At 42.1% G+C, this 26,067-nt stretch overlaps 1 protein-coding gene across 1 annotated transcript; it reads right to left on the reverse strand.

Moving 5' to 3' along the window:
* Positions 1–1,952: 1,952 nt before the first annotated feature.
* Positions 1,953–25,973, reverse strand: LOC127361475 (G patch domain-containing protein 2-like). Its single transcript, XM_051396140.1, has 10 exons — positions 25,844–25,973; positions 23,878–24,543; positions 18,325–18,386; positions 17,181–17,339; positions 16,961–17,046; positions 16,806–16,870; positions 16,662–16,701; positions 16,455–16,546; positions 11,910–11,992; positions 1,953–5,527 (listed from the first exon to the last, which is right to left on the reverse strand). The coding sequence occupies exons 2-10, from the start codon at positions 24,537–24,539 to the stop codon at positions 5,388–5,390; spliced, it is 1,389 nt and encodes a 462-aa protein (XP_051252100.1). The 5' UTR covers positions 24,540–24,543; positions 25,844–25,973; the 3' UTR covers positions 1,953–5,387.
* Positions 25,974–26,067: the final 94 nt, after the last annotated feature.

The following is a 26,067-nucleotide window of genomic DNA, read 5'->3' on the forward strand; positions in this document are numbered from 1 at the left end:
ATTCAGCTGATATGTGATATTTGAATTTCCCATTAGGTGGGGGCCATGTGTCGGAGTGAAAAAGCTCAGTGATGCTTGCTCATTTCAGAGCAGGCAGTGAATGGAAACCTTACTTCACAGTTGCAGTGTGTCATAGTGGTGATAAGGATGAAGTGATGGAGGGGGACTCCTGGGGGTGGGGGGGTGACTAGTAAGAACACTGACTGCTGTTACTCACAGGGTCACCTACACAGGAGCACACAAGTCAGTTTGAAGACTAACTATCATTTAGTAGAAACTTAACCTGCATCACCGTGATCTTCTCCAGTGGTTTAGAAGTGTTTTTAAAAGGCAGAACTGATAACCTCACGAGTAAAGCAGCAGATTGAAATCGGTCATTATATCGACTTGAGAGACTCCAGTCTGTTCACGTCTGTCAGCTTGTTCAAACTCAGCTTTCAATTTCCCGTAGCGGAGGGAGAGTAAGAGAGGGTAACATCAAACTCCCAAACATGACAGAGCCGGCTCTTTCTGACGAGAGGAAGCCATTGATTTTTCCTCCATTTCACCATCAATCTGGTGGAGAAGAGGTGGCTGTGGGTGCTCAGACAGCTGATGATGTGATTTGTAACCGTGGACCACCGGTGAGAGAAGAGAATTGCTCTGACTCTCAACACGTGGCAAAGTGACTACCACCGTCTTCAGCATTCAGCCACAAGATTAACAGTGGGGGATCTACTGATAATCTCCATCGGCCGAGGGAGTATTTTCTCTATCCGCCAAACTGCAGCCACACTAACATTTGTATTCAACAGGACCACTGTCAAATGTTGTGGGGCTTGTGTCGCTCTACGGAGATGTGTAGTTCCGTCTGTCCAGCTCTTTGGTCCAGACGGAAATATTTTAACTACTGGAGGATTTTCATGACATCTTGATCCCCCGTGGATAATTCCTAATGATTTTTCCTCTAGCACCACCATGAGGTTTTAAATTTGTGGTTTTCAATGAAATGTCTTGACAGCTATTGGATAGATTTCATTGGTGAACCTTTGAATTTTCTTCTAGCACCAAACTAATGACATTCTCATCAGGCCCAGCAGTACTTCTTGTTTAGAGCAAACAAAAATGTGCGCATGCTTACCAGTAAATATGGTAAACATTATATCTGCCTAAAGCGATATAATGTAAGAACTGGTATTTTTTTGCAATTTGGTGCCCCCAGTTTTAGAGTGCAATTCACTTTAACATCACTCTTAAATATTAAGTAATAGTTTTCCCTATTTATTTTTTTGTCCTTTTGTTGGCTTTATTGATAGAGAGGGCTGTAGAGAGACAGGAAGGGTGGGTGGAGAGAGGGGGGAAGACACACAGCAAGGGGCTGCAGGTCAGATTTGAACCCGGGCCGCTGCAGCAACTCCATATATGGGTTGCCAGCTCTATCGACTGAGCTAACTGGGCGCCCCTATTTTTCCCTATTTAGCTTCCTCCATCAATGGCCTCTTCTACCATTATGTCCACCCTACTACAAGTTAGCATTGCATCAAAAGGATTTTAAAGCAGTCATTTTAAGGTAGAATAATTACATAATGTTGCTTTAATATGAGCATGTTAACTTTGCCATTGCCAGCATGCTAGCATGCTGAGGATAGCATTTAGCTCAAGGCACCACCTTGCCTAAGCCTCACAGTCACCAGCATTTATCAAGAGTTTCTTGATAAATTACTTGGATGATTGATCAATGATTAACATATTTGATGATTCATTTTGTCGCTTCACTGATTGATTAATCAGCTATTGTTTTATTATTAATACATTTAATATCTATATGGGGGCGTCTAGTTTCTTGTGTGTTTACGATGCACACCATGTAGCGTAACCATGACATTCCAGGTTCAATGCCAGCCAGAACCTTTGTCTCATGTTATCACTCTCCATACTGTGATACTATCAAATAAAAGAAACAAATGCATATGTAAGTCAGTGTTTCACACAATCAATATTACTCATTTATTGCACACACATTTAGCATTTGAAATAAATAGATACTGCAGGTTGTTATTTTTATAAATACTCATGACACAGAGGAATGATTATAACACCAATGACACTAAGGAAAAACATTACATCGTCTTTAAAAAAAAAATCCATTCTTATCATTATATCATGAAAATACACAAATTACCTAAATATAACAAGAACTTTTTATCTATAATAGTCCATAATGATGTTCATACAGAGTTTATTCAAAAGCAGTTATTTTGACATAACACCAGGTGATGATCATAGAAAACAGAGCTACTGCATAAACGCTGCACTGCAGGTTTGATTTAATTTCACCATTGTAATGTCTCTCTAACATCTAGTGACACCGTGCAGGCTTTCTAAGGGAGGAGTAATCCTCTTTAGATCATTTGCAAAGCAATTAGGCATGCCTCCACTGCTATTAAATATAAAGATAACAGCCCATGAGATAAGATGCTATTTGTACTACGTATCAAATGTGGATAGCTGCCTAAGAGCCCTGATAGCAGGGAGATATATTTAAATCCTTGTAAATGAAATTAAAAAATACAACGTATAAAATTAGAGACACATATCTACTCTACTATCTATGATGAAACTGAATTTATGAATTTTATGTCCTCAGACCTAAATCCTCAATTAATAGACCTATAATTATGCATCACATCATAAATACTACACATTTTATACAGTGCAATCACTTTAAATGCATGGCTTCATGGATAATATCAACTCTGACATTCCACTGAACAAGGCAAATATATAAATACTTTTAGCTGCCACAAAAACATGAGATAATGTAAAATATATTGATCATTGATGCTAGTGCAGCATCACCGAGATTTGACAGTCCACAGGAAACCCTGACCACACAAGGTTGGATTTCATTGAGAGAAGGGTACCAAGATCAAACTGGATCACTTTTGAAACCCAAAGTGAGTTGAACTATGGCGACTCGCAACATGCATTTGTCAGCAGGAACCAGAGAGCCTCTTTTGCATGTGTTTCTATCATCCCTACACACTACACAGCAAGAACAAACGCCTCTGAGAAGAAAGGTGCCCAAAAAAAAAAAAAGAATCAAATTCCCCAGTGACCTGTGACCCGGGGACCAATAGGGTTGCCCTGCATGCATACAGAGGAGGTTCAAACAGAGTTTATGACTGCATTATCTCCCCTCTTCCTCATCACCTCTCCACCCATCAGTGGACACTAGAAGCCACTACGCTAAAGCAGACAGACCAGGCATCACTCATTCACTCACCTCCTAGGTGCCTTTGTCAGGTGATTGCTGGCGGAAAAAGGAAAACAGATCAATACATCTCCCATGGGCCTGACAGGTAATCTTTACCTGGGATGAAATATGAGTGGTACCAGCCTGCTGGATTCCTTAACTGTAACAGGGCAATTGACTGGCTGCACGGAAGGCATTCCTCCACTTCCTGGCCATTGGAAAATCATTTTGGGGCATACTGTCTGGCTGAGCTGTCATTATGGTGACTGCTAATTACCAGAGAGGCAGGTGAGGTGTTTCCCCTCCTGCTACTAATGAAACTGTATCTGAACTGATGCGTCTTCCTTCCCTGTCAATGCCTTGGCACCAAAACACAGACTGACGGATAAGGCGACGGCGAGAAGCTCTCCTTAAAACACTACACAGTCAATACTTGTCAGCGTGTTCAGGGGCATATGTCTTGAAGAAGCCACCGATGTATTTATCAAAAGCTTATTTTTTCTAATTACAAAGCTCAACTATTGTGCCATTCCTATCAATCAGGTGTGTTGAGCCCACGGTGCTGCTGGTCAATGGACGTAGCCTGGGGGGTGGGGTGCTCTCTGTCTCAACACTTTGACTGATTCCTGTGGCAGGGTGTCTTGTGTGAGGCATCCATTTAGACGAGTGTGCACACACAGCATTTATAAATGTCATCCCTGGCCAACATGATCACATAAAGCCTTCTCAGACGGATTATTGCAGACGTATAACTCACGTTAATTGGCAAATCTCATTCTACTAAATGCGATTCTTCTCTTGAATAAGGCTTTTAAGTGTCTGGGAAGACATGCAGAATGTAGCCGATAATATTCAGTTCATTTCACTAAAAACGTATCTTATAATCATTATAGAAAGTGCACACCTGTGCCTTTTAGTGCTGGGAAGATTTCAGATATGTTTTCTTCCTTTTACAGACATGAAACTTTTGCACACAGCTAACTAACTAATTCACTCAGTCTTGAAAATGAAACTTTCCAGCAGAGATGATTTGATATAGTACAGGAGCACGTATTTGTGTTGTTAAAGACTGCAAACCTATATGGTTTAAGTCAAGCTGAATATACTTCACTTGACTCCTATATAAAAATGCATTTTTCTGAATATACTGCTTATTATTATACCAGAACTGTTGTGTTTGATTACAATGTATGCTGCCATTGATCTTTTATTGCATCAGATGCACAGGGAGCCAGGGTAATGTATACCCCAAGGGTAGGTGAAAAAACGGTACGACTTTCCTCTCCTGTCTCCAACAGCTCTTCTGACTCCTTTCTGCTGGCTCTCATACGCTCTCCGCACGGCCCCAAAAGCAACTAATCCACCACTACTGAAAAACAAGCTGTTCAAACAGATTTGCAGCTGGCCTTAAATACATTTGGGGACATTTGAATATGGAAGGTAAGCTGAAGAGAACAGAGGCGGCCCTCCGAGGACCGCGACTACACTCCCCCTGTGTTGTGCTAATGAGCACCTTTGTACAAACTGTAGCTTTTCAAATCCATGCTAATAGGAGGCCTGTACTTTGTGGGGCTCTCTACCGGTGGTCGCCTCTCTGAACCCTGTAGCAGCATGTGGTAGCTAAACATTCTGATGCTCTCCTGCCTCGGCGATAGCTACTGTACGTGCTTCTGCACAGCCGTTGTTGGCTGCTGTAAAGTAGAGCTGACTCCCCGCCCCTGCCACCCAGCCTCACCTGACCATCCTCCCAGTGTTCCCGCTGACAAACGCTGCGCTACAAGAGTGGACATAATTACTGGATTGTGTGGTAGCAGGTGGCCTGGAGACTGTGTGTGGAAACAGGAGGAGCCGTCGAGTCTTGAGTCAAACGAGGAGCCTCTTGAAGCTGCTTTCTTCCTTGAGGAGATGGCAGAAGGCTTAACAAGGCTTGATTGCATTAACATTTGTCATGCTTAATATACTACCTGGAAAGAGTGGATGTAGCAGTAACATGCTGATTTGAGGAGTAATGATGTGCTTTGTATTTTTTTCTTTGTCTTCCAGTTTGTTCAGCAAGAGGAGTTTTAGCCTTTTCACTCTCTGGCACAATAGCTTTTCTTTTGGCACGCTCTTCAAGACTTATGTGTGGTTGTCCAGCCCCGTTCAGGTGTCCTCATGGTCCTCCCTTGAGGAAGGATGAACTCTGAGGCTGAGCAGAAGTAGAGGACTGTGAACGTGGTGCCTCTAAGGCTGAGGTGTTACTGTCTCCCTGTGCCTTTTCTCTCTGGTGATCCTTGTGAAATGGGTTGCTAGCTGCAGAGACAAAGAAGGCACATATCATATTCTGGGCATGTAACACAACACTGAGAACAAACAGTAAAAGATACTCAGATAAATCACATTTTCCTTGACTGTTTCAACGGACAGCCTCTCAAATAAAAATTAAATTTAGTCCACGGCTCCTGGATCGCTCGCTGCTTTAGGTATATTAAAATAAAACTTTGAAGCAATCCTCTTCTAATAGGTTAAATATTAATGAGGTTTTGGTCAAGTGAGCCAAATCCAATTTGGCCCCATATGACTTGTGGACATGGTTATTAAAAGGCCAATCTGTGCTGCTCCTATGGCTTAACTTCCCCCCTCCGGTTATGCTGTGTAAGAAGCTGTATGTTTCTAACTCCATTCATCACACGTTCACATCCCACTGACTACCTTCCTTTTTAAAGATCCTCTTTCTCTTGATCTCGCTTACCTTTAAAGCTTTTTGTCCCTGGGAGTGAAGGGAAATATTTGAAAGAGAACTGGGGCCAATTTTTGCAGAAGACAGAGGAACTCTAAAACAATTGCGCTCCCTTACATGCTTGATAAATAAATCTTTCCTGATCTCCCCAAAAAAAGTTAGTGGCGGTCACACAAGATGTTTGCGAGGCAGTCCCAGAGCAGAGGACAAGGGAACTAGAAGTGACATTGTGGCTCTGGGCTGTCTCAAAGGATTAGGCATTACAGCATTCACTGGCATGTGCTTTTGCTCGATCCCATTATATCTGCTTGTGCCTCTTTCCAGATGACTTCTTCCCCAAACTGATCCGGCGGGCAAGATAATTGATTAATATTTCTTGAGGGAACGATGACTAACCGTTGCTGAGGTTCAACCCAAACACTTGGGTTAAAAATAGTCAAAGGCCTCGATCGAAATTCAGGTTTTTTTTCATATTTGAAAGATACGCAGAAATGGCTGGGAACATTTAGTTTGTGAGTGTGTTAACATGCAAAGGGGCATACCAGATACTAGCCTCTATCCTAGGTCAAGGTCACAGGATAAGCTGTTTTTATAAGCATATTTTTATATTGTGATCGAGAGAACCGATATTTAAATGAACTAATTAAATATTATGACACCAATCCAGGCTGTACTAATTTAAGGAAAGTGACATTATTCCAGTTAATCACCAGTATTAATGTTTCTCATGATTAGCTCATTGTATGGTGAAGAAGTACTCAAATCCTTTACTCATCTGAAAGTACATCATGAAATTCAGGATTTTTAAAACAATTAAAAAATGTTCCATTACAAGTAAAAGTCCTGCATTCAAGATCCCATTTCAGTAAAAGTATATGGTATTATCAACCAAATTAATGTACATATCAAGTACTCATTCTGCAGAAAGAGGGCCCTTGTGACTGATATATTTGTTAAATATCCAATTATTACATTCTTATTACTGTTGCATCAATGATCATGTAGCAATTTACTGTCAAGGTTGAGATATAAATAGTTTATATAGAGTTAGGTAGTTTAGTCCAGTTGTCCCCAACCTACAGTAGGAGTCAGGGCCACAAAATAAATCTGTTCTGAAACACAAATATTTTTTTATTTTTTTTTAGACTTTTCTCTCAACTTTGGTTTCTTGTCAAATATAATTATAATATATAATTTAACCTCTTTGGGCCTCAGACCATCTGAGAAGTTTAGAGGGGAAATATCACTCTGGTGGAACAGCTAACAACTAATAGACATCTGAAACATGACAAGGGGCCCCAACCAACCAGACACTGGTTTTATATAAGGAGTCACAAGGCAAACTGTTTGGGGCCACTGGTTTAATATTTAACAGTACCATGTATTTTATAAGGTTAGCATGTTTTTGTATGTAAAATCTTCATCTGGAAAGTTTCTAGTAACCGTAGCTGTCAGATAAAAGTACAATATTTCCCTCTGAAAAGTATAAAGTAGCAGAAAATGGAAATACTAACGTACCTCAAGAGTACAGCACTTGAGCATACTTAGTTACTTTCCACCACTGACACTGTACGTAGGTTGTAGATAAATAACATAAAGCACGCACATACAACAACTCAATACATTTATAGCGTATTTATATATTAATGTACAAGATAATTTCAAAATGACAAACAATTTTTTATTCAACTGCTTAAATAAAAGATACACTCAACTGGTTTTACATCAAGGTCAATAAAGACATTACAACGCAAAGGTTTTCTGTCAATGGGAGAATTACTGTACATACATTTATTGTGGGTGATAATGGGAGGTTGAATGGAACCATCTTACCATCTTAATAAGCTCTCATGTGATGCTCTCTAAAAACAATCATTACAGGCCTTCCTGGAGCACTCCCCTTCCCCCTGTTTATTAATCAGCTAATTACACATTGACAGTAATGGGCCTGCTGATTCCCACACTTAAATGAACAGGGCTGAATAGCTCTTTAATGATTAGCCTTTGTGTTTCTCTCTTCTGTTCGCTCTCCTTCTCTCTCTAATGCACACACACACACACACACACACACACACACACACACACACACACACACACACACACACACACACACACACACACACACACACACACACACACACACCATTCTTTTCACAATTGAAAAAATAGGACATTCAAATCAGACCTCCCGGCAAAAGGAGTCGAGAAGCACCTGACAGACTGAGCTGCTAAAAACAAATCTGTCTCCACAAACAGAAAACAATTAGAGTGGTTACAAAGGCAGCAGGTTCACGGTTACACTATGTCAACTTGTGTGGGCTTCAGTGTTAAGCTCAGCCTCCAGCAACAGCACCACCATGAAAGTTTGGTGGAGCAGTGCAGGCAGGTGCAGGTGGAGACGGGGGTTTTTTTTTGAAGGACGCGAGCAGGGTGCGGAGTGGAGCCGGAGAGGGCGAAATAGTGCGGTGGGCTGCATTTCTGTCAGCAGAAGTGATGGCTGAGTGGTAGCGTTATTTGTCTTGTGCTGCCATACGGCCCTCGCACCAGCCTGGGCATTAATGAGAGGGGGCCGGACCGCCGGGCAGGAACACGGTGGGCCTCCGACGCAGGTGATCTGTCACGCAGCCGTCTTGCTCGGGCAAGGAGACACGCAAAGACAGAGAGGAGAGGAGGAGAGGCGGCAGGGCTGACCGAGGGGATGGCCTCAACATGGGCACCCGCATGTGGCACTTTCTAACATATAGAGATAACGCGCTAACAGCCTGATGAGGTCAATCAAACTGACTTCAACCCTGCCTATTTACTCTTACTCTTTCTGAAATGTAGCACGCTGAATAAGTTCAAGTTTGGGTTTATCACCATCATCCTTTTATAGAGATAAAGATGAAGGGCATTATGGGAGACAGCAGGGGAGGAGAGAAATTGCAATAATTAATTAGTCTGTGTGTGAAACCAGCCAAGGCTATTAAAATCCATCAGGATCTTTACACTTACTGATTCATCTTTGCCTTATGATTAACTCTCCCAAATTTCTGAAGGGTGTAGAATGTATTCATTTTCATTCTCCGTCACTGGGCAACATGGTGATTTTCTCTAATTCAGTCATTGCAGAGTACAAATATCAATATTAGTATAAATTGTGCAAAGCCAAAATAAATCCAGCTGTCACCATTTCTATCTGTATTTTTAATAATACTTGATAACATATAACAGAGAACTCTATATCTGTTAAGGACTTGTTGGATTGAGTTGGATTGTTGGATTGATGGTGGTGTGAAAAGTAGAAAATGGCCAATTTAAGGCTGAGAAATGGAGTGGTCATCTAATCCAAACAGATACCTGGCTTGATAAGTTGTTGTGTGTGTTTTTTTCACAACCAGCTTCAGCACTGCCGTGGAAGTGCTAAAAGGGTAAAGAAAGAAGACAAAGCAACAGCTGGGTACCGCCTCAGTAATTCCCACCGGAGCCCTGGAAGACACCTCTAGCCGCAGACCATTTTCACTCCTGATTACAGAGTTTCAAATCAACCACTAACACATACAACAATCCACTTCCTCTGGCCAACTCAAACAAAGACTCGGCTGTCGTGTTCACTAAGAGCAACACGGGGGAGCCCACGCCATTCTTTCTACTAAATGCAGTAAACAATCTTTCCATGCAAACAAGATGTTTACCAGAAAACAACTCCACTCAACAAATCACTGAATCTGATTTTGTCTCTGTACACATTTATGCCAGAATAGCAACAAACCAAGATTTGTACACAGAGAGTGTGAAAGCTTGTCAGAGTGAATATGCATCTCCTGGCGGTGGTGAGATTACTGAGGAGAGACATGGTGCAGCAGGCTGCCAAAGTAAAGATTTATACAGAGCAGTTGCAGCTGCAGAAACTGACATTGGACGACATGGGATGCATGATAAATCATGGTGGACAGGGGGCACTAGACTCAAGAAGCAGGAAAATACTCTGAACCGGGCTGAGGGGGGAAGTGCCAATCAGGGACTCTCCTTCTATGCAATTTAGAAAAAAGATAATCTTTCAGTCACTTACTCCAAAACACACACAATATCATTACCAAGAGTACATTGCAGTATCTCCACTCCACATAATACACAGTGATACTTTCCTATTTGTAATCTGCATAGGTGATTCTAATAATTGATTTCATTTGTGGGAAAAGAATGAATCAGTTGTGATATTTGTTTAAGATTTTACCACACATATTTCCTCCCTTACGCTTTTTACAACAGATAGTGGGGTCTGTTAACTGTCGAGAAACTGAGGGATGCCCCTTGTTCCGCATGTTGAATATGAGGGGTCCTTAAGGGCCAGGGGTGAATCCTTTTTTACTTTTATGGGAAGTGGTTGAGCGCTGGAGAGGTGAAGGACAGAGTTGCCGGCCGTTCCATCACTCAATGCAATAAATGGATGCAATCTGTATCCGAGTAAAGCATCGGCTGTTTTTAAATTCCACCTCTTTTATCCAAATGAATGATGGACCCTGGTACAGTGCACTGTGCGGCAATATTAATATACATCAGAGGCCTGCACCCCTCACTAAATCAGGGAACCACCAGCATTTGTTATTTAAATGACAAACAGCAGTTGCAGGAGTGGAGCACGGAGAGGGGACACAGAGGAAAAGGTGGATAAACCAATTCAGATTTCAATCCGGCAAAGACACAAGGCCCGGAGCCATGACTCTAATGAAAAAAGGCAGCTCCACTGGTCCAAACAGACACAACGGCTGCTACTCGGTGCCACGTCCAATATGGTGGACTCCACATCACACATCTCTTCTTCTTTTGTTTGAAACAGAAAGCTGCAAACGTAACACAGCAATCAGGTCTAACTGTTCCGTTCCCTCTGCTGTCAACTCATATCTGTCTGTCAAAATATATTAACAAATCTGCATCCATGCTAGCTCTGCTAACTAGGCTCTGTGAGGCTGTACTGTAGTGGAGCTTCGAGCTGAATGCGATCATGAGTGTACTCACATGCTCAGTGATGATGTTCACATGATGATTTTAATGTATGGGTATAATATTTATCATATTCACCATCTTAGTTAGTCCACTGGTTCTCAAACATTTTCTGTCATGCTAAAAAATGTGCGCCTCAATTTCATTTTTATCAATCATTAACAATACTTTACTATTAACAATAATTAACAATAATTTACTGATGAACCAAGTTGAATTTTAAGATACAGGTTAGCAAGATAGCCATCAGAGCACTTTTGTTTATGTCACCACATTAACTATTTTCATACAGCTTAAAATTCTTCACCCTGGTCATTAACTCTCCTCCAGGGTATCCTGCTGTGCCAGGGATGGAAAATAAATGATCGTATCATGATAAAAATATTATGAAACATTATTGTTTTGGGATGGTCGCTGTCTGGTTGCCGCGACAGCAAAGCGTACAAAGCGACAGGGGCAAAGACTCTCTGTCTCAAAGTGAGGGAAGTGTGAATTACTTTGCATAACCTCCTCACTGCCTTCTCACACGTGTATGTGATTAGAATGGAATCTTTCCTTGGTATTTTATGCCACGCATCACTTTAAAATATTTTTTTATTTATGTGACGACCAGCATTTATTTCGGGGCGGTTTAAATTGTTTATTGTGACGGTTTTGGATGGTGGATGCCAAATGTAATTGTAATCGCCAAAATTATTACAATTCATCTTAAGGGGGGCATGAATGTCTTTACCAAATTTCATAGCAATTCTTTTAACAGTTGTGGAGATATCTGATACCATACCATGATGTTCTGTACACAATTATAGGTTTTTACACCACATAAATAATCCTATAAGCTCTCTCTTTGAGATATGTAACATTCTGAATCTGCAGGTTTAATCTTGTATGTAACAACAAAACACCTCCAATAATGATTTAAGTGAGTGGTAAGGAATCCAAAGATTCATCAGTATGTGTGGAGGGTGTTACCTGATGTTGTGGACACAGCCTCTGTTTCCCTCCTCCTCCCAGAGTCTCCTATGCATAACATAGCCAGAGTGACGTTAGTCTGCCTGGGGAGGACACAGCCAGAGAGAACAAACATTACTCACAACAATACACACATAAACATGTAGAAATTTTATAATTTCACAAAAGTCAATAAATGCAAGCAACGCACATTTGCTGCCTGCATTTGGCCTCAGTACGGTGCATATTTTGCCACATCTTAATTTTTCTTCATTAATACATATTTTCACCGGAGAAAATATTCGATGAGGGAAGGTTCATGTGGCTGAGTCATTGCAGAGTTCACATAAACAAATTACACCTGCTCTATGCCTCATGTGTCATATGTCAGGAGCCCTGAAATAGGAAAAGCCCCCCCCCCACGCCACACCACCAGCTTAATAGCCCTGACTTCGGAGATGTAAAGTTAAGGTCAAGGTCCGTTCCATCAGTGGGTGGGGGGAGCAGCTGATGCGGTAGATGTAGTGTGTTTGTGTGCGGGAGGGGGGGGGCATATTGAGTGAAAGGAGTGTGTAGGGGGCTACAATGTAATAAAAACAGAAAAAAAGGATGAAAAGTTTGAATATTCTGCATCTCAGAAAGGATTTAAGGAACAATATAGCGTGCTGTTTGAAAAATGCCAATAAACACAACCTGTAGGAATGAATTGATCACAGATTGCAAAGGAGGTTCGTACAGACGAGAGCTCCTTGTTAACCAGCACGGCTCATCCTGGACTGCAGGCTACATGAAGCTCACAACCCTTACAGGCAAATGCTACAATAAGGCCCCGTCAGGGCAGCCTTTTAACAGGCAGCGTGTTCCATGACCTCAACACCCATAAATCACATGACGGGTGTGCAGGCACGGGGTGTCGAGAGCTGTGCAGGGCATGCTTTGAGCGAAGTCTCTATGTTGTATAATCAATAGATATAAAAATAAATGGCCTGACCGTTATTCTCTCCCTGCTACCCCTCTCTAATAAAATCCCAGTAATGCATATTTCATTTACTTTTATACTTATTGATTACCTGTACTCCAGTTAGTAAATCACGCGCCTATCGATCCCTCAATCGTACCTCTGTCGGACAGCACATAACCAGCCATTTGCGCCCCTGATAAAGAGCTCAGGCATTGAACTCCCCACAGTAAATCTTTGCAAACTAACTTTTTAATTCCAAAATCGATCCACGTTTAAACGTCGCATTATTTCACGAGGCACGCCTGCGGTATTAAAAGTAATACCCTGATGCATTTGGTCTTAATGTGTTGAGGTCCATCCCTCCATCTCTTCCCTCATTACACCGAGGCCGAGGCACTCCGGGGCCCCTGCAGCCTGGGGGGAGGCTAGGGCCCTCCCCTGCTAGTGAGAGCTGAGAGGCAGAGCCGCTCCGGGGGCCGCTAGGAGCCCACTGAGACACTCAGCACAATGCTAATCAAACATGAGAATACCATCAGCTGGCTCATTAACCAAGGCAAAACACCACTGTTCATTTCGGAGCAGAACCCAAAGGCTTTTTATACGCATGTTACACGGCTCAGTGTAAAACTGAGAGAAGTTGTAAAAAATGCACAACACTGTTTTTATTATTTAACATCTGTTACTTCATCAGTTTTAACAGCGTGACAGATGTCGGCCAGTTGTTTTGTCCCTAAATCTACAGAAACAGTGATGAGAAAACAAAGATTGACTTAGAGGCAATGAGCAATGAAAAAGCAAGTCATATGTAATGAAGACGGCCAACAACAACAAAATCAAAGACACAAGGACACTGAGAGAAAAAGTCTCCAAGATAGATTTTTCAGGTCATATGAGACACTTTTAAATGCAGTGCAGTCCCTTAGGGTACAGAGTAAAACAGCACTGACACAGGGTCAATTGTAATTTTGGCGCCCACATCCAAAAGCAAATATATCAATTAAAAATAATAAATCAAAAGACGAGTGAAGAGCTGCAGTTACAAAATGGCCATCTATTTTCATTAGGGTACACGGTGCTTCAGGTGTGAGCAGGATCTCAAGATTAATAGAGGTATTCAAATGAATCAGAAAGGATTAGGGTCTCCAGGGAACATAATCGATAGCTCCAAATCAATAATCAATAGGCCACTCACACCAATATACTAACTGCTGACACCGAGATCTCACAATTAAAATGAAAACTGGGAAGGGAGTGGCGTAAGACTATGATTTATCTCACAGCGCAAGTGTCATTTAGAAATAAATAAGTCAATAGATAAAAGCTGCTGCTGCCTGGCTCAGGTGGGAGGCAGTTATGCATTTTAACGTAGCCACCGGCCCCGAGCATTACAGCCAAATCCCACAAAGCATCGCGCCTATCCACGCGCCGATACGAGGATAAACAGCATGCAACCTCATACAGCCTTTATCACTTAGCATCAAATCTCTGATTGTCGCCGTCAACTCACGGCAAACAGGAGATGACAGCTTTTATTAATACAGTATCATTTCGACCTGGCCACAGTACAAGATTAATGCTTACACTCTGCCCACAGAGAAAACACTTTTCTCTCAAGGGTGTTTGAAAACAAAGAAAAGTCAGATGTATGGGAGCTCGGCGCTAGGAATCGATCACGCTGGGTAAGACTTTCAAAAGAAATTAGTTTGTTAAGAGCGGGCGTGAGTAATTATAGCATTTCTCATTGTCATGCAAAACAATAACTGTAATTGTCCGGTGTTGTGTTTGCATGAGAACGTGTGTTTTGGAGGAAGTTAAAGGAAGTAAATGGGTGCCGTGTTTGCAGAGTCGGGTCGTAAGGACAGAGCAGCCTTCTCACTGGAGAGTGGATTTGAGCAGCTTGGGGAGATAGATTCAGCTCGTGCCGTCCAACGGGACACATCAGAAGCCCCTCTCGTCAATCCCCCCTCTCTCCCTCATTCATTTGGGAGTATGATTTATACTTTTTGAAGTGAAGGGTCTTGAATCCCACTATAAAGGAATTAAGAGGTCTCCCCTGAGTCCGCCATTCAAATGAGAGCATGGCAGGGATATGAGGGCTTTTTAATAGAGAGAAATTAGTATTCACAATGCCTCAAACTGGAATCTGAAGGAACCTTTCAGGTGGAGAAGAAAGGGCCAGTTTAGAAAAGAAAGCCCTAAGAAGTCGGGGGCTTTTCATAGCAGTCGTGTTTTTGCCCCTCATCAAGGAGTGCTGGAGCGCTTTGTGAAATAACCCAAGAGAGTGGGAGGAAGAAGATGGTGTGTGTGAAACAAAATTAAGAATGCACCATAAATAGGCAGAGTGGAAACAATACAATGAGGAGTCCCACAGTCTCGAGGCCAAGGGGCTAAGCGGCTTCCCAACAGTCCCCCATGCAGATCCAACAGTTCCAGGGATGACTGGGAGCGATGAGATGCTTTGACAGACAAACATCTTTTGGATAAACCTTTTTTTTTTTTTTTTTTTTTTACGATTCTGTGCAGTCCCAGAAATGCAGTGATTTCAATCTGCATTACAACTATGTCAACACATAGTATTTCTCTATTTTGGAACACTGACCTTGAAAACTACTGAACTGAAGTATTACTGCATCTGACTGCAGCTGTCTATTGTGGGTTCAACTCAGTCTTCAGGCCACGATTGACATGAACAATAATTTTCTGTTTGTGGTCCTGGAGACCCCAGGCCCTTATTAACAGCTAAAAAAAGCTCCATACGTAACGTATCACCTTGTTACTTCTTTACTTAATGAGAAATAGTTATAAACATTATTTTAAATTGATGACAAATAACTGAAAATATTTCTATTAGGGGTAGAGACTTTAGCTGTTGACAGTGCTTTTTAAGCAGCAGTATTATAGTATATATTACCTTATTTGGTGTATTAACAATGCTTTATGATTTTGTCACCTTAATGAAATGTGCAAGAGAGAGAGAGAGAGAGAGAGAGAGAGAGAGAGAGAGAGAGAGAGGGGTTCCTTCAGTTTAATACTCTTTTACAAAATGGGTTTAAATGAGGTCAAAAGAAAAGAAAAAAATCTGAATAAATGAAGAAAGAATGGTTGATTTAGCAACAACAACCAACAAAATGGGTTAAGATGGATGTGGAAAACATATTCAAATAAGTGTGTGTATTATCTACCACTCCTGAGAATACGTATAGAGAGTAAATGTATTCGCAACATGAATATTTTAGTCTGGAAACATGCCTTGAATTCACTCATTTATGCAGCGAACAATTAACTCCTGTAAGGTCACTCAAACTCACATTTAGGTGTGTGTGCCCCTCCTTTACAACCTACTCTCATTTTGATGGTGAAGAAGAACGGCTGTGACCAAAAACCTGAGATCTGCCCACACACAAACACTCAAACTCTCTGAGGCATCATCTTAACAAAGATTACTATGGTTAACAGCGACCTATGCTCTGTAACTGATTCATTTAAATAAGTTGGCCATAGACTTGTCCATCAATATATTGATCTTTGATTGAAAAAGGCTGCACAGTGTTTCCAATAGGCCCTTGAGAGGCTGCTTTATTTAACTAACATATGGCATCAACTACCTGTTTCTGCAGATTGAGGAGGAACATCTGAGATGGGAGCTCTCTGACACCATGTCAATAGGACACACTGGTAATGGGCACAAGGGGTTCAACTGGAAATTGAAAGTATCAATAACATTTAGATTTTGCAATTTCACCATTAAAGTCTGAACAAAACAGGGGCCAAAAAGAGAACTAAGCTTGGAAAAAACTTGTAGTTTAACATACCTGGCTTCGGTCTCGTTTTCCAACAGAAGGCAGCCAGAAGCTAAAAGGAGATGAAGTATAATCACTGATGGAAAAAGACGGACTTAATACCACAAAGGTTCTATATATTTTCCTTTTATAAGAGTTTTAATCAGTATATCTTACTCTCTCTGGTAAGGATCTTGGGAGAAGTGTCTCAGTCTCTCTACAAACACTGGCATGCTGTTTCCCTGTAAAACACAAATCCAATATACACAGTTAGAAACTGAGACCATAACAACTGTTTTCTACGGAGGTGGAAGATGCCAGTTTGTTTTAACCTTGTTTGGAAGTTGCCTCCTGTCCTTCCTGATGCAGCAGGCAGCAGAGCCAGGCACTCGTTTCAGACGTGAATGATATCGACACCCTGAAAAGGTACAAAATGCTTTTACTGTATGTTCTTATGCTGCAAAATGGTCACAAAAAAAAAATATTCTCCTTTAGAGAAGAAAAAGATAAGACAATATGTGTCTAAGGCATGAAAAAATCCTCGTTCACTACCTCTCTGAGAGAGCCGTGCAGGCTGCAGGAAGGTGGGCGAGGGACGATTATCCTCGAGGGAAAGCTGGTTGTCAGAGTCCCAGCTGGGCAGCAGGCCGGCCACGCCCGTCCCGACTCCACAGTCCCCCTCAAAGAACCAGTCACTCTGCTCGTCATCGCCTACACGCAGGCACAAGGAAAATGTTGCATTGGATTACTGCTGCAGCCTGCATATTTCTACCCATCAAACTTGAATAAAACTGGCTAAATAAGAATTTCCTAATTTAAAATGATGCTATAGTACAACACCTAACCCACTGAAAGCTCCACATAAGTCTGCAGCACCGCCAAGCACCCGGCAATTTACAGAGGTAGTACCACTGCAGATGCTAAAATGCTGAAGTCAAAAGCACCACCCCTGTAGAACTGCTAGGTCCAAAGATAAAGTACTGTTGTAGAAAGTGCACTTTTAACCACAGTACTATTTGAGGATTAATGTTGGGAATAGGAGGAAAATACTAGAACTTTGAACTTATATGATTGAGTGACATAAAACACTTCAGTTGTTTGGAGAATTTTAATTATAAAAATATTTTTGAATCATATGTTGTTTCAGTGAAGCTAAGCCGCTGTATGTTTAGTTGTCCGAAAAACTTCACTGGAGATTCAACTGACAACCGTGTGCGTCAATAATGACTAGCTCTCTTAACTACACACTACCAGACAACACCAGTCTCATCCCCAGACAACGAGCTCCTCTCAGACCTGTCAGTCAGCAAAGAACACGCAGGAACCATGCCTCTCACAGTCAAGGTGTAGTGACAACTGTTAAATCAGAGGCCGCTTGGCCCCACCACGGCTAATGAGATTAGCAAAGGCTTCAGCGCTCATTAACACGACATGACAACGTCTTATTAGAGTCGCCTGGGTGCCCAGCAACCAGCCCATTGTATCAAAACCTCCCTCTCTAGCCCCAGCATTCCCTCAGAGTGTAGCACGGTCCAAATCTGACAACTCGTCGTCTCTCTTCACACCATCAAGAATGCTTCATCTGTGAGCTCCAAATACTCAAAATCAAATCAAGTGTTTTGTGTGTGTAGTTTGAACCACATTGAGCGATGGCACTGTTGTACTTACTAGTCCCGTATACATTTTTTTTTAATACCTTGTCTCCCCTCATCATTGGTGAACAGACCAGGGTCACTGCTGCACGTACTGCTGGTTTCCCTGCAAAGAAGAGAAAGATCACATGTGAATGATCGCCACTGACCTGTTTCTTTAATATCAATGACATTTGAGGATGAAGAACTCTGGTTTGATTTGTCATCTCAAACCTGATGGGTTCTTTAGGTCAGACAATATTATAGCATCTGAAAAGTGAACAATGTGCATCAAAAATTTACATGCCCCTGTAATGTCAATATTTAACATGTAACATTCAATAATAAAAAATAATGAAGAAGTCCGGAGCTGGAGGTCGACATAAATGGAAGTGACACAAAAAGACAGAGCGTGCTGTGTTCTCCCTTGTTGCGATAGCAAACACAAAGGCACGAGGAGAGGCTCTGATCGAAGCCACTGAGTGACATGCACAATCTAATTGAATATCCTCCGCTGTCAGCTCCAATCTAATCTGGCCTGCGTTGTGGAGGATGACAGGAGAGCGAAACACATTCCCCTGCCTGCCCCTCCCTCTGGGTGTGCCCCACACACAGAGCGACCCACAGACGTGCCGCTTCCACACAACAACTGGCCAACATCTGCTGTGTGGGTTTCCACTGCTCACTGCCTAGACTGCTCCATGGCTGCTCCTCTGCACACCCCCAGGCAACCCCTGTTTCACTGCCTCCACACACTCTGCTACCCTAGACCACCATGGGTTTCTCTGCCTTTCTCACACCTCAGCCACCTTGAACTGGGACCTCCAGAGAATCCAAGGTCATGGGGGGGAAGTGTTAGGGGAGGGGTGGAGGTGATGAAGATTGAGGGACAAAAGCTCTAAAAAAGATTTCTTCTCTCTGAAAGTACTGTCACACTGTTATTATTCCTTACTTTAAAGAAATGTAATAGCTATATATATTCTTAGGAAGTCAAATCATTGTATTGGGTGTCACTGGGGTCCTTCATTCGTTTATTTTGAGTCATTCCCATATATGATGTACTGCCATAAATGCTCACTAATATGTGTTGATCTGCAGCTGAAAATAGTCCAAAAACAAATGCACTATTTACTACCATTTTAGTAACATTTGCTTAAAATGATTGAAAAATTCTATAAAATTTTCTTTAAGGACAATCCACATTTATCAATATTTCTGTAAAAGTGCCAGTGTTGTCCAGCTAATAGTCAACACGCTTTTATACATGTATATTTGTGACCCATTATTTTATTTTTTAAGTTTTGTTTTCTGTAGCAACAAATGGACTTAAGAGCTGAGTGCCTCAGACGAGTTAAGGAAGTCATAAAGTATTGATAGATAGACTAACGCATTGTTTTTGTGACATTTGTTGACCATAAGAAACATATACAATAAAGGCTTACCCTTTAAATAAAGCAAATTTCCATTCAAACTATTTCATGAAAGAGGGGGGAGCTGCTCTTGATTGCCTTGCATTTTGCTTCCTGTTTTTCATCACTGACCTTGCTTATAGGAGAAAGCTGGAGGGTCAGATATGCGCTGATACGGTGCTTTGCCATATTGCAGAGGCCTGCCAGTGATGGCAGGATCAGAAAAACGTCCGTCCAGCATGCATGTCTTCCTGGCCAGATGGTCCTGCATCATCTCCCCTCACATCCACAAGAAGCAGATGTGAGTGGGAACAGGCCTCTCTGGGGAATCTGGAAGACGTCTGGCCTAGCCGAGCGGTCCTGGACCATCCCTCCACCCCCGTCCCACCCCTTCAGCCCTCTCTCCAGACTGATTCCCCAGGCCTCTGCTCAGCTGTATCCCACCTCTGGACACATTGGCTGGCATCTGGAGCACACAACACTCCAGCATCAGTAGAGGACACAAACACAAGCTCTACAGTAACTACCATTTTAGTTTTATGCTTCATTCTACCACCTTGCTGAGAAATTGTGAACTAGTGATGGTTAACTATTTCCAGCAGCGTGGTGTAAAAGTGTTTTCTTCTTATTGGAGGGATTTTGTGCAAAGTTTGAAAAAGAATCACAGGTATAAACAATTAATTAGAGAAACCCATTAAGTATTTATCTGTATTAAAGGTGTAATGTGATGTCGCTTGGAGCAGCACAGGGCCGATGTGAGACCGTTTCCATTAAGTACTGCCTAATTAATGCCATGAATAATTGAGACCCCCATTTTTCTTGGGACCAACAGAAACACCTCTTCTTTCTTCAGCAGTGACCTTTGTCAAGAAAAGTTGACAAACATTTTGGGCAAACTTGGTTGTTTGACTCACACACAAAATAGCACTTACCCCAGTCTAAAATAAGATATTCTATTGTGGATTAGGTGCTAAGTTTAAAAATTTTAAATCTTAATTAGATGAAATGCCATATGTCCATGGTGAAACAAAGGCAAGGGCAAAAACTGCATTCCAGTGTTTTAGAGCTGAACTCCCCGCATGGCCCTATTGTCTCTATACAAGCCTAAGAGGTGAAGCAAAACACAGTATCCAGATGAGCACTAATCATTAGGATATAATCCTCAGCTCCTGGGAGAGGCAGACCAGTTTGCACAGAGATTACAGGCTAGCCACCATTTATTGAGCCTGGGCTCATTGCATAGGAATAAAGAAGAGGCAGAGACAGAGGGGGGCAAAGCGCTGATAACAATGGATCTGTGGGCTCTTCAAACAAGCCGCCTCAACCCAAATCCATGCCCTCTTCCATGGGTGTCTGATTATAAGGTTATCCCACCATCCCTGAGCTGCAGTAATTGGATTAGTCTCAGAGATTTATGAAAATTAACTTCAGCAAATGCTGCACTGCTTCCCCCCCCTAAAAAAACTCCTCATAGAGTTTTCAAAATAGAAATGACAGCATGATAAAGCTGAGTGTGAGAAATACACACTGGCTTTGTTTTCCTGGTGGCAGGGTTGGAGTCAACATCACCAGTAGCAGCACACAGCTGGAGACAGAGGCTGAGCCCGGGACAGCTTCTACCCCACAGGTGAGGCCTGCTTGGTGTGGCCAGCCTGGGTGCCAGGTGGCCTCACTGCCAGCAGGCAGGGCCAGGTCTAATCAAGGATGTGGAGCCCAACTGGAGCTGCCAACATCTGCTCCCCTTGCACTTGGGTGGCTGAAGGCAAAGCTCTGCTCAGTATGCACATAAGAGGAGTGACCTTGAGGAGAGGCATGTTTTTAAGAGACCAGACACTCCATATGAAAAAGGTTAATGGAATGAATGGAGACCAAAGAAATCTGAGTGCTTCAAAAGACAATTCAACAATGGCATCTGTGTCTGACATCAAATGGACCGTACACTCTCTGAGTATAAATATTGCTGTTGCACAACTGTCAACCCCTCATCACTGCTGCCATTTGTTCATATCCTTTGCCTCCGCTACGGCTTAACCATTAGATTGTTCAGCCCTCAGTACAGTGTGGCAGTCTACTGAGCAGCAATCAGGAGCGTTGGCGTTGTGTAAGTGAGAAATGATTGACAGCGTGCCATGGTGTTCCCATTTATTTCTTCTCCGGAGCTGTTTTCTGTCAGAACGGCTATTGATTTTTCCATAAAGTAAGAAAACAAGTACCGTTTAGGGGCTAGGGAGGTCAGCACAAATTAAACCAGAAGATGTAAAGCCTTCTGTCTGTCCCATTACCGGTTACCTCAAATGTCTTCTTCTCAAAAGGGAAAAAACATTGTGCAGGATGCATGGCAAGACATTGAGAATTGGACTGCTATGTTTCTGAATGTTATAATGACACACGACTGAAGTGCACTGCTCACAATATCTGTCTATTTATCAGTTGATTATATATGAAGACCATGTGAGGTATTTAATGCTAAAAATACTCAACCATCTGTAAGTATGCTCCCCTTCAAAATGTTTAGGTTTTGTTTTTGTTTGCTATGCAAAAATCCTGGTTTACTAAACAATATTCTATGATCATGATATATACCAGTAGAATTGAAACAATTAGTCAATAAATCAATGAATCCATTGACAGGAATTTAATTTGCAACTATTAAATATTTCTCTCAAACTATCCAACTGATTGGCACAACCCGTGGTACAGATATTTATGGTGCCCAGACAATGTATCTTAATGACTTTCGTGATCCCTGACTCCTCCTTTAGTGCCACCAGCAGGTTGACATTTGTGGTTTTGAGTGAAATGTCTCGACCACTATTGTACGAATGGCCGTTAATTTGGTGCAGACATTCATGTCCTACTTTGGGCATCCTTTAACTTTTAATTTAATGCTATCTGCTGGGAAATTGTATTTGGTCCAATACTTTGGTTTATGAGCAAATACTTGCAACACTAATGCCATTCCCATCAGTCTTTGTTGTTCTTTGTGTTAACATTGTGTTTCTTTGTTTCTAAGATAATGAACTGCAGATTACACTTGCTTAGCATTAGCATGTTTGCATTGCTATTGTAAGCATGCTAGCACCGTGGAAGTGGCTAGCATGATAAAGCTAGCATTTAGCTTAAAGCAACACATAGAAAAGCACATTTGAATAGAATTACATTATTGTTGAAAGGTGCTACACACATAAATTTGCCTTGAAATCACGACACGGATATTTCACTATTTCCTGATGTTGAAAAATGATCCATCGATTAATTAAGAAAAGAATCAGATCAGATGAATCGACATAGAAACTAATTAGTTAGTTGCAGGTATTTATACCAGAAAACACTGGAATAAGGTGACAGCTTATAATTCTCTGAATTACCATTTTACAACAGAACCTGTTGCTATTTAGTCTTTTTTATCCTACAGTACATCTTTATATAATATCCCTCTCAGCTGCCAGTTTACAGCCATATTTAGTTTTGCTAAATAAAATACACACAAGAGGGTGCACTGTGGGACACTGGGACAGGCCCAGCTTTAATTACCCAGCCCAAGACAGGAATTCATTTCAAAACAAATCAATACCACACCAACTCACTTATTTATTTGTGACAATATTTCTTGAAAGGAAATAATGAGCTGGCAGATGCCCAGGGGCATAACTATCAAAGATCCCTCCCTGGTGATCATTTCAACTATAGCAGATGAGGATGAAGAGACTCTATCATTCATTTTTAATGTCAACTCAATACTTTAAAGTGAATTGGTATGATTGTGATACCTTTTTTTGGTTTAGTCGAGGACACGCTGAATATTGACAAGTGGCTCGATGAAGACAGGGAGTATAGATCATCTTAAATGTCGCCTTGTTTAATTGCTTCTGTCTGATAGTAGTTATGATCATGACTTTTATGTTATGGGTTTAACTGCCTTGGTAACTTTCCTTTTAAAGGGTAAAAAGGGTTTTAGAGTTTTGAGCTCCTTTTTCAGTATGGTTTTGATCCTGACTCTTTAAACAATGACAGGGTTAACATTTGGCTTTTTGCAATACTGTATATTAAATATCGGCTTTTGAAAGGCTTTAAAAGCCTTTTACATAATCCGAAATGGACGTCAAATGTGGTTCATATAGGGCCTAACTGCATAACAACACTGTAATGAATACAGGGTTAGGTAAAAATAAAAAGAAGAAGATTATCCTTCCTTCAATCTAACATTACCCCTCAGACATGTTCTCATCTGCAGCATCTCTGTGTTCCTTGGCCATCTTTCTCTTCCAGCACTCCTTTCCCATCAGCCTGGCTCCTTCAGTTTGTCGGTCTGCTCCCACCCAGCCGCCAGACCTCTTCTTCGATCCGGACAGATGCTGCATCCTAGACGGCCTGTGTCTCTGTTTCCCATCTACACCAGAAACCTTTAACTTCCGCTGCAACCTAACCGTGACGCCTGAGGTCATGCGTTTGACCTTCCTCCGCCTCCTTAGTGGCCGTCCCGGATTATTCTCAGTGAAGGAGTCAGACTCTGGCCAGGAGGGGTGCCTAGTCCTGACCGGGCCTCTCATGACGGAGCGCCATCGGTTGGTTGAGGTCATATCGTCAGAGTCACTGCAGTTTGCCACGGAGGCGGCGATGGCTGAGGAAGTGTTCTCCCTGTACCCTTTAGTCTCGTCCAAGCTAGACTCTGAGGCCTCAATCCAGCATCGCCTGTGCTCCAGCGGATAGATGGAGGATTCGCGACAGCGCTTGCGGCCTCTGCGGCGACGGATCTGCCGGCGCTGCTGCAGAGGACTCAGGACCATCTCCTCCCACAGTTCCCCCAGCTTACTTTGCTCTGAGGTCTGCTCCAGAGCAGACACCAGGTCCTGCACCAGCTCATCCATCATGGTGCTGGAAACCAAAGACACAAGATACAACAGAGTTAACATCAAAATGTACAACAACAGCCATGACGTCCCCCATGTCTAGTAACAGTGAAATCAAAGACCTGGTCATTAATGGTTATATGTACTGGTGGACCAGCAGTAGTGAAATTGTTTAGTTGAAAAAAGAGATAGTAGTCCTTTAGTTCACAGTGGATATAACAGTATATACCAGAAATTTTGCTATATTGTTTTACCATGATTTTTATCACTTTCATATTTCCAGGTGTTTTGGGCCATAGTGAGCAAAGCTGCAGTATCTTGGTTTGTTAGGTATTTAAAGGACCAGTGTGTAGGATTAAGTGGCACCTAGTGGTGAAGTTGCAAACTGTGACTAACTGAACACCGCTGGTGTCTGTATATGACGACCTGGGAATGAAAACGGGCTGTGAAGTGGCCTTTTCTACAACCAGTGTCTGATTTGTCTGTTCTGGGCTACTGTAGAAACATGGCAGTTCAACATGGCGGATTCCATTGAATGCGATCTGCAACATCTGTCAATAAAAATATCTCATTCTATAAATATTATATTCCATTTCTGCCAATAGAGCCCCCTAAATGTCACACACTGCAGATTAATAAGATAGCTTAGCTAAAAACACATCTGGTTATTTTAATAATAAACTGCTTTTACTGTGATTTTCCTAAAAATAATAAACATATCTGCTTTGTATCATGTTCTAATGTGGTTATTGCCAATGGAAAATATCTGAATCTTCCAAAGTGAACTTCTCTCTGTGTAATTGTTGAGCGCTGACACAACATGGCACATCTAATAGGAAGCTCTAGCTACTGAAATCTAATCTAATCACTGTTGTTGATGTGGGAGTTTCCTGCTATCATCTGTGGTTGTACTCTCTGGACCCAGAAATGCCAAGATTGATCCGCAATAGCGTCATTAAGTAATACAACATTCAAGGCACAGCTGGTGTGAGGGTTTGCGCATCAGCAGCAGCAGCTACAAAGCACTCGACAGCATCTCCATCCCCGGCTGTAAAGCGACCGGGAAGCTGTGCAGCATCAGTGCGTCTGAACAAAAGCAGAGCCAGGCTGAGCTGTCTGCATGCTCCGTGTTACATAACAACACCTCACACGTGAGCTGAGCACAAGGACAGCCTGAACGGCCACACGTCTCCTCGCTGTTAACCCTCAGCGAAACACCGCGTTTACCAGCGTCTACTACAGTAACCGTGTCATATATGAGCGTACACTGCTATCGTAATGTTATGTAATAATAGGCAGAGAGTCCACTGTGTTTGAGCACTCACCAGTCGCAGCTTGTCTTGTTTTGTTTTCAGCCCAGCTGAGACACCAGACGCACTTCCGCCCTGCTGTCCAGCCAATCAGCAGCCTCCGCCTTGCTGTGACTGTCAGCCCGCCACACCACCATGTTCTTGCAGATAGGGGCCAAAACTGAGCCTGCTGTGCTGCAGATAACGTATTTAACTTTAACCACCGAGCTCAGTAGGACTGCTATAACAAGCTGGAAAAT

The sequence above is a fragment of the Dicentrarchus labrax genome, unplaced genomic scaffold (genome assembly GCF_905237075.1).
Source record: "Dicentrarchus labrax unplaced genomic scaffold, dlabrax2021, whole genome shotgun sequence".
NCBI classification, from domain to species: Eukaryota; Metazoa; Chordata; class Actinopteri; family Moronidae; genus Dicentrarchus; species Dicentrarchus labrax.

Coding starts and splice junctions, on each gene's coding strand:
- LOC127361475 (XM_051396140.1), bottom strand. CDS start 24,539: ATGATGGATGAGCTGGTGCAGGACCTGGTGTCTGCTCTGGAGCAGACC. Junction 18,387..23,877: donor GATGAGAACATGTCTGAGGG/GTAATGTTAGAT, acceptor TCTTCTTTGCAG/GGAAACCAGCAGTACGTGCA. Junction 17,340..18,324: donor CAATGATGAGGGGAGACAAG/GTATTAAAAAAA, acceptor GCCTGCGTGTAG/GCGATGACGAGCAGAGTGAC.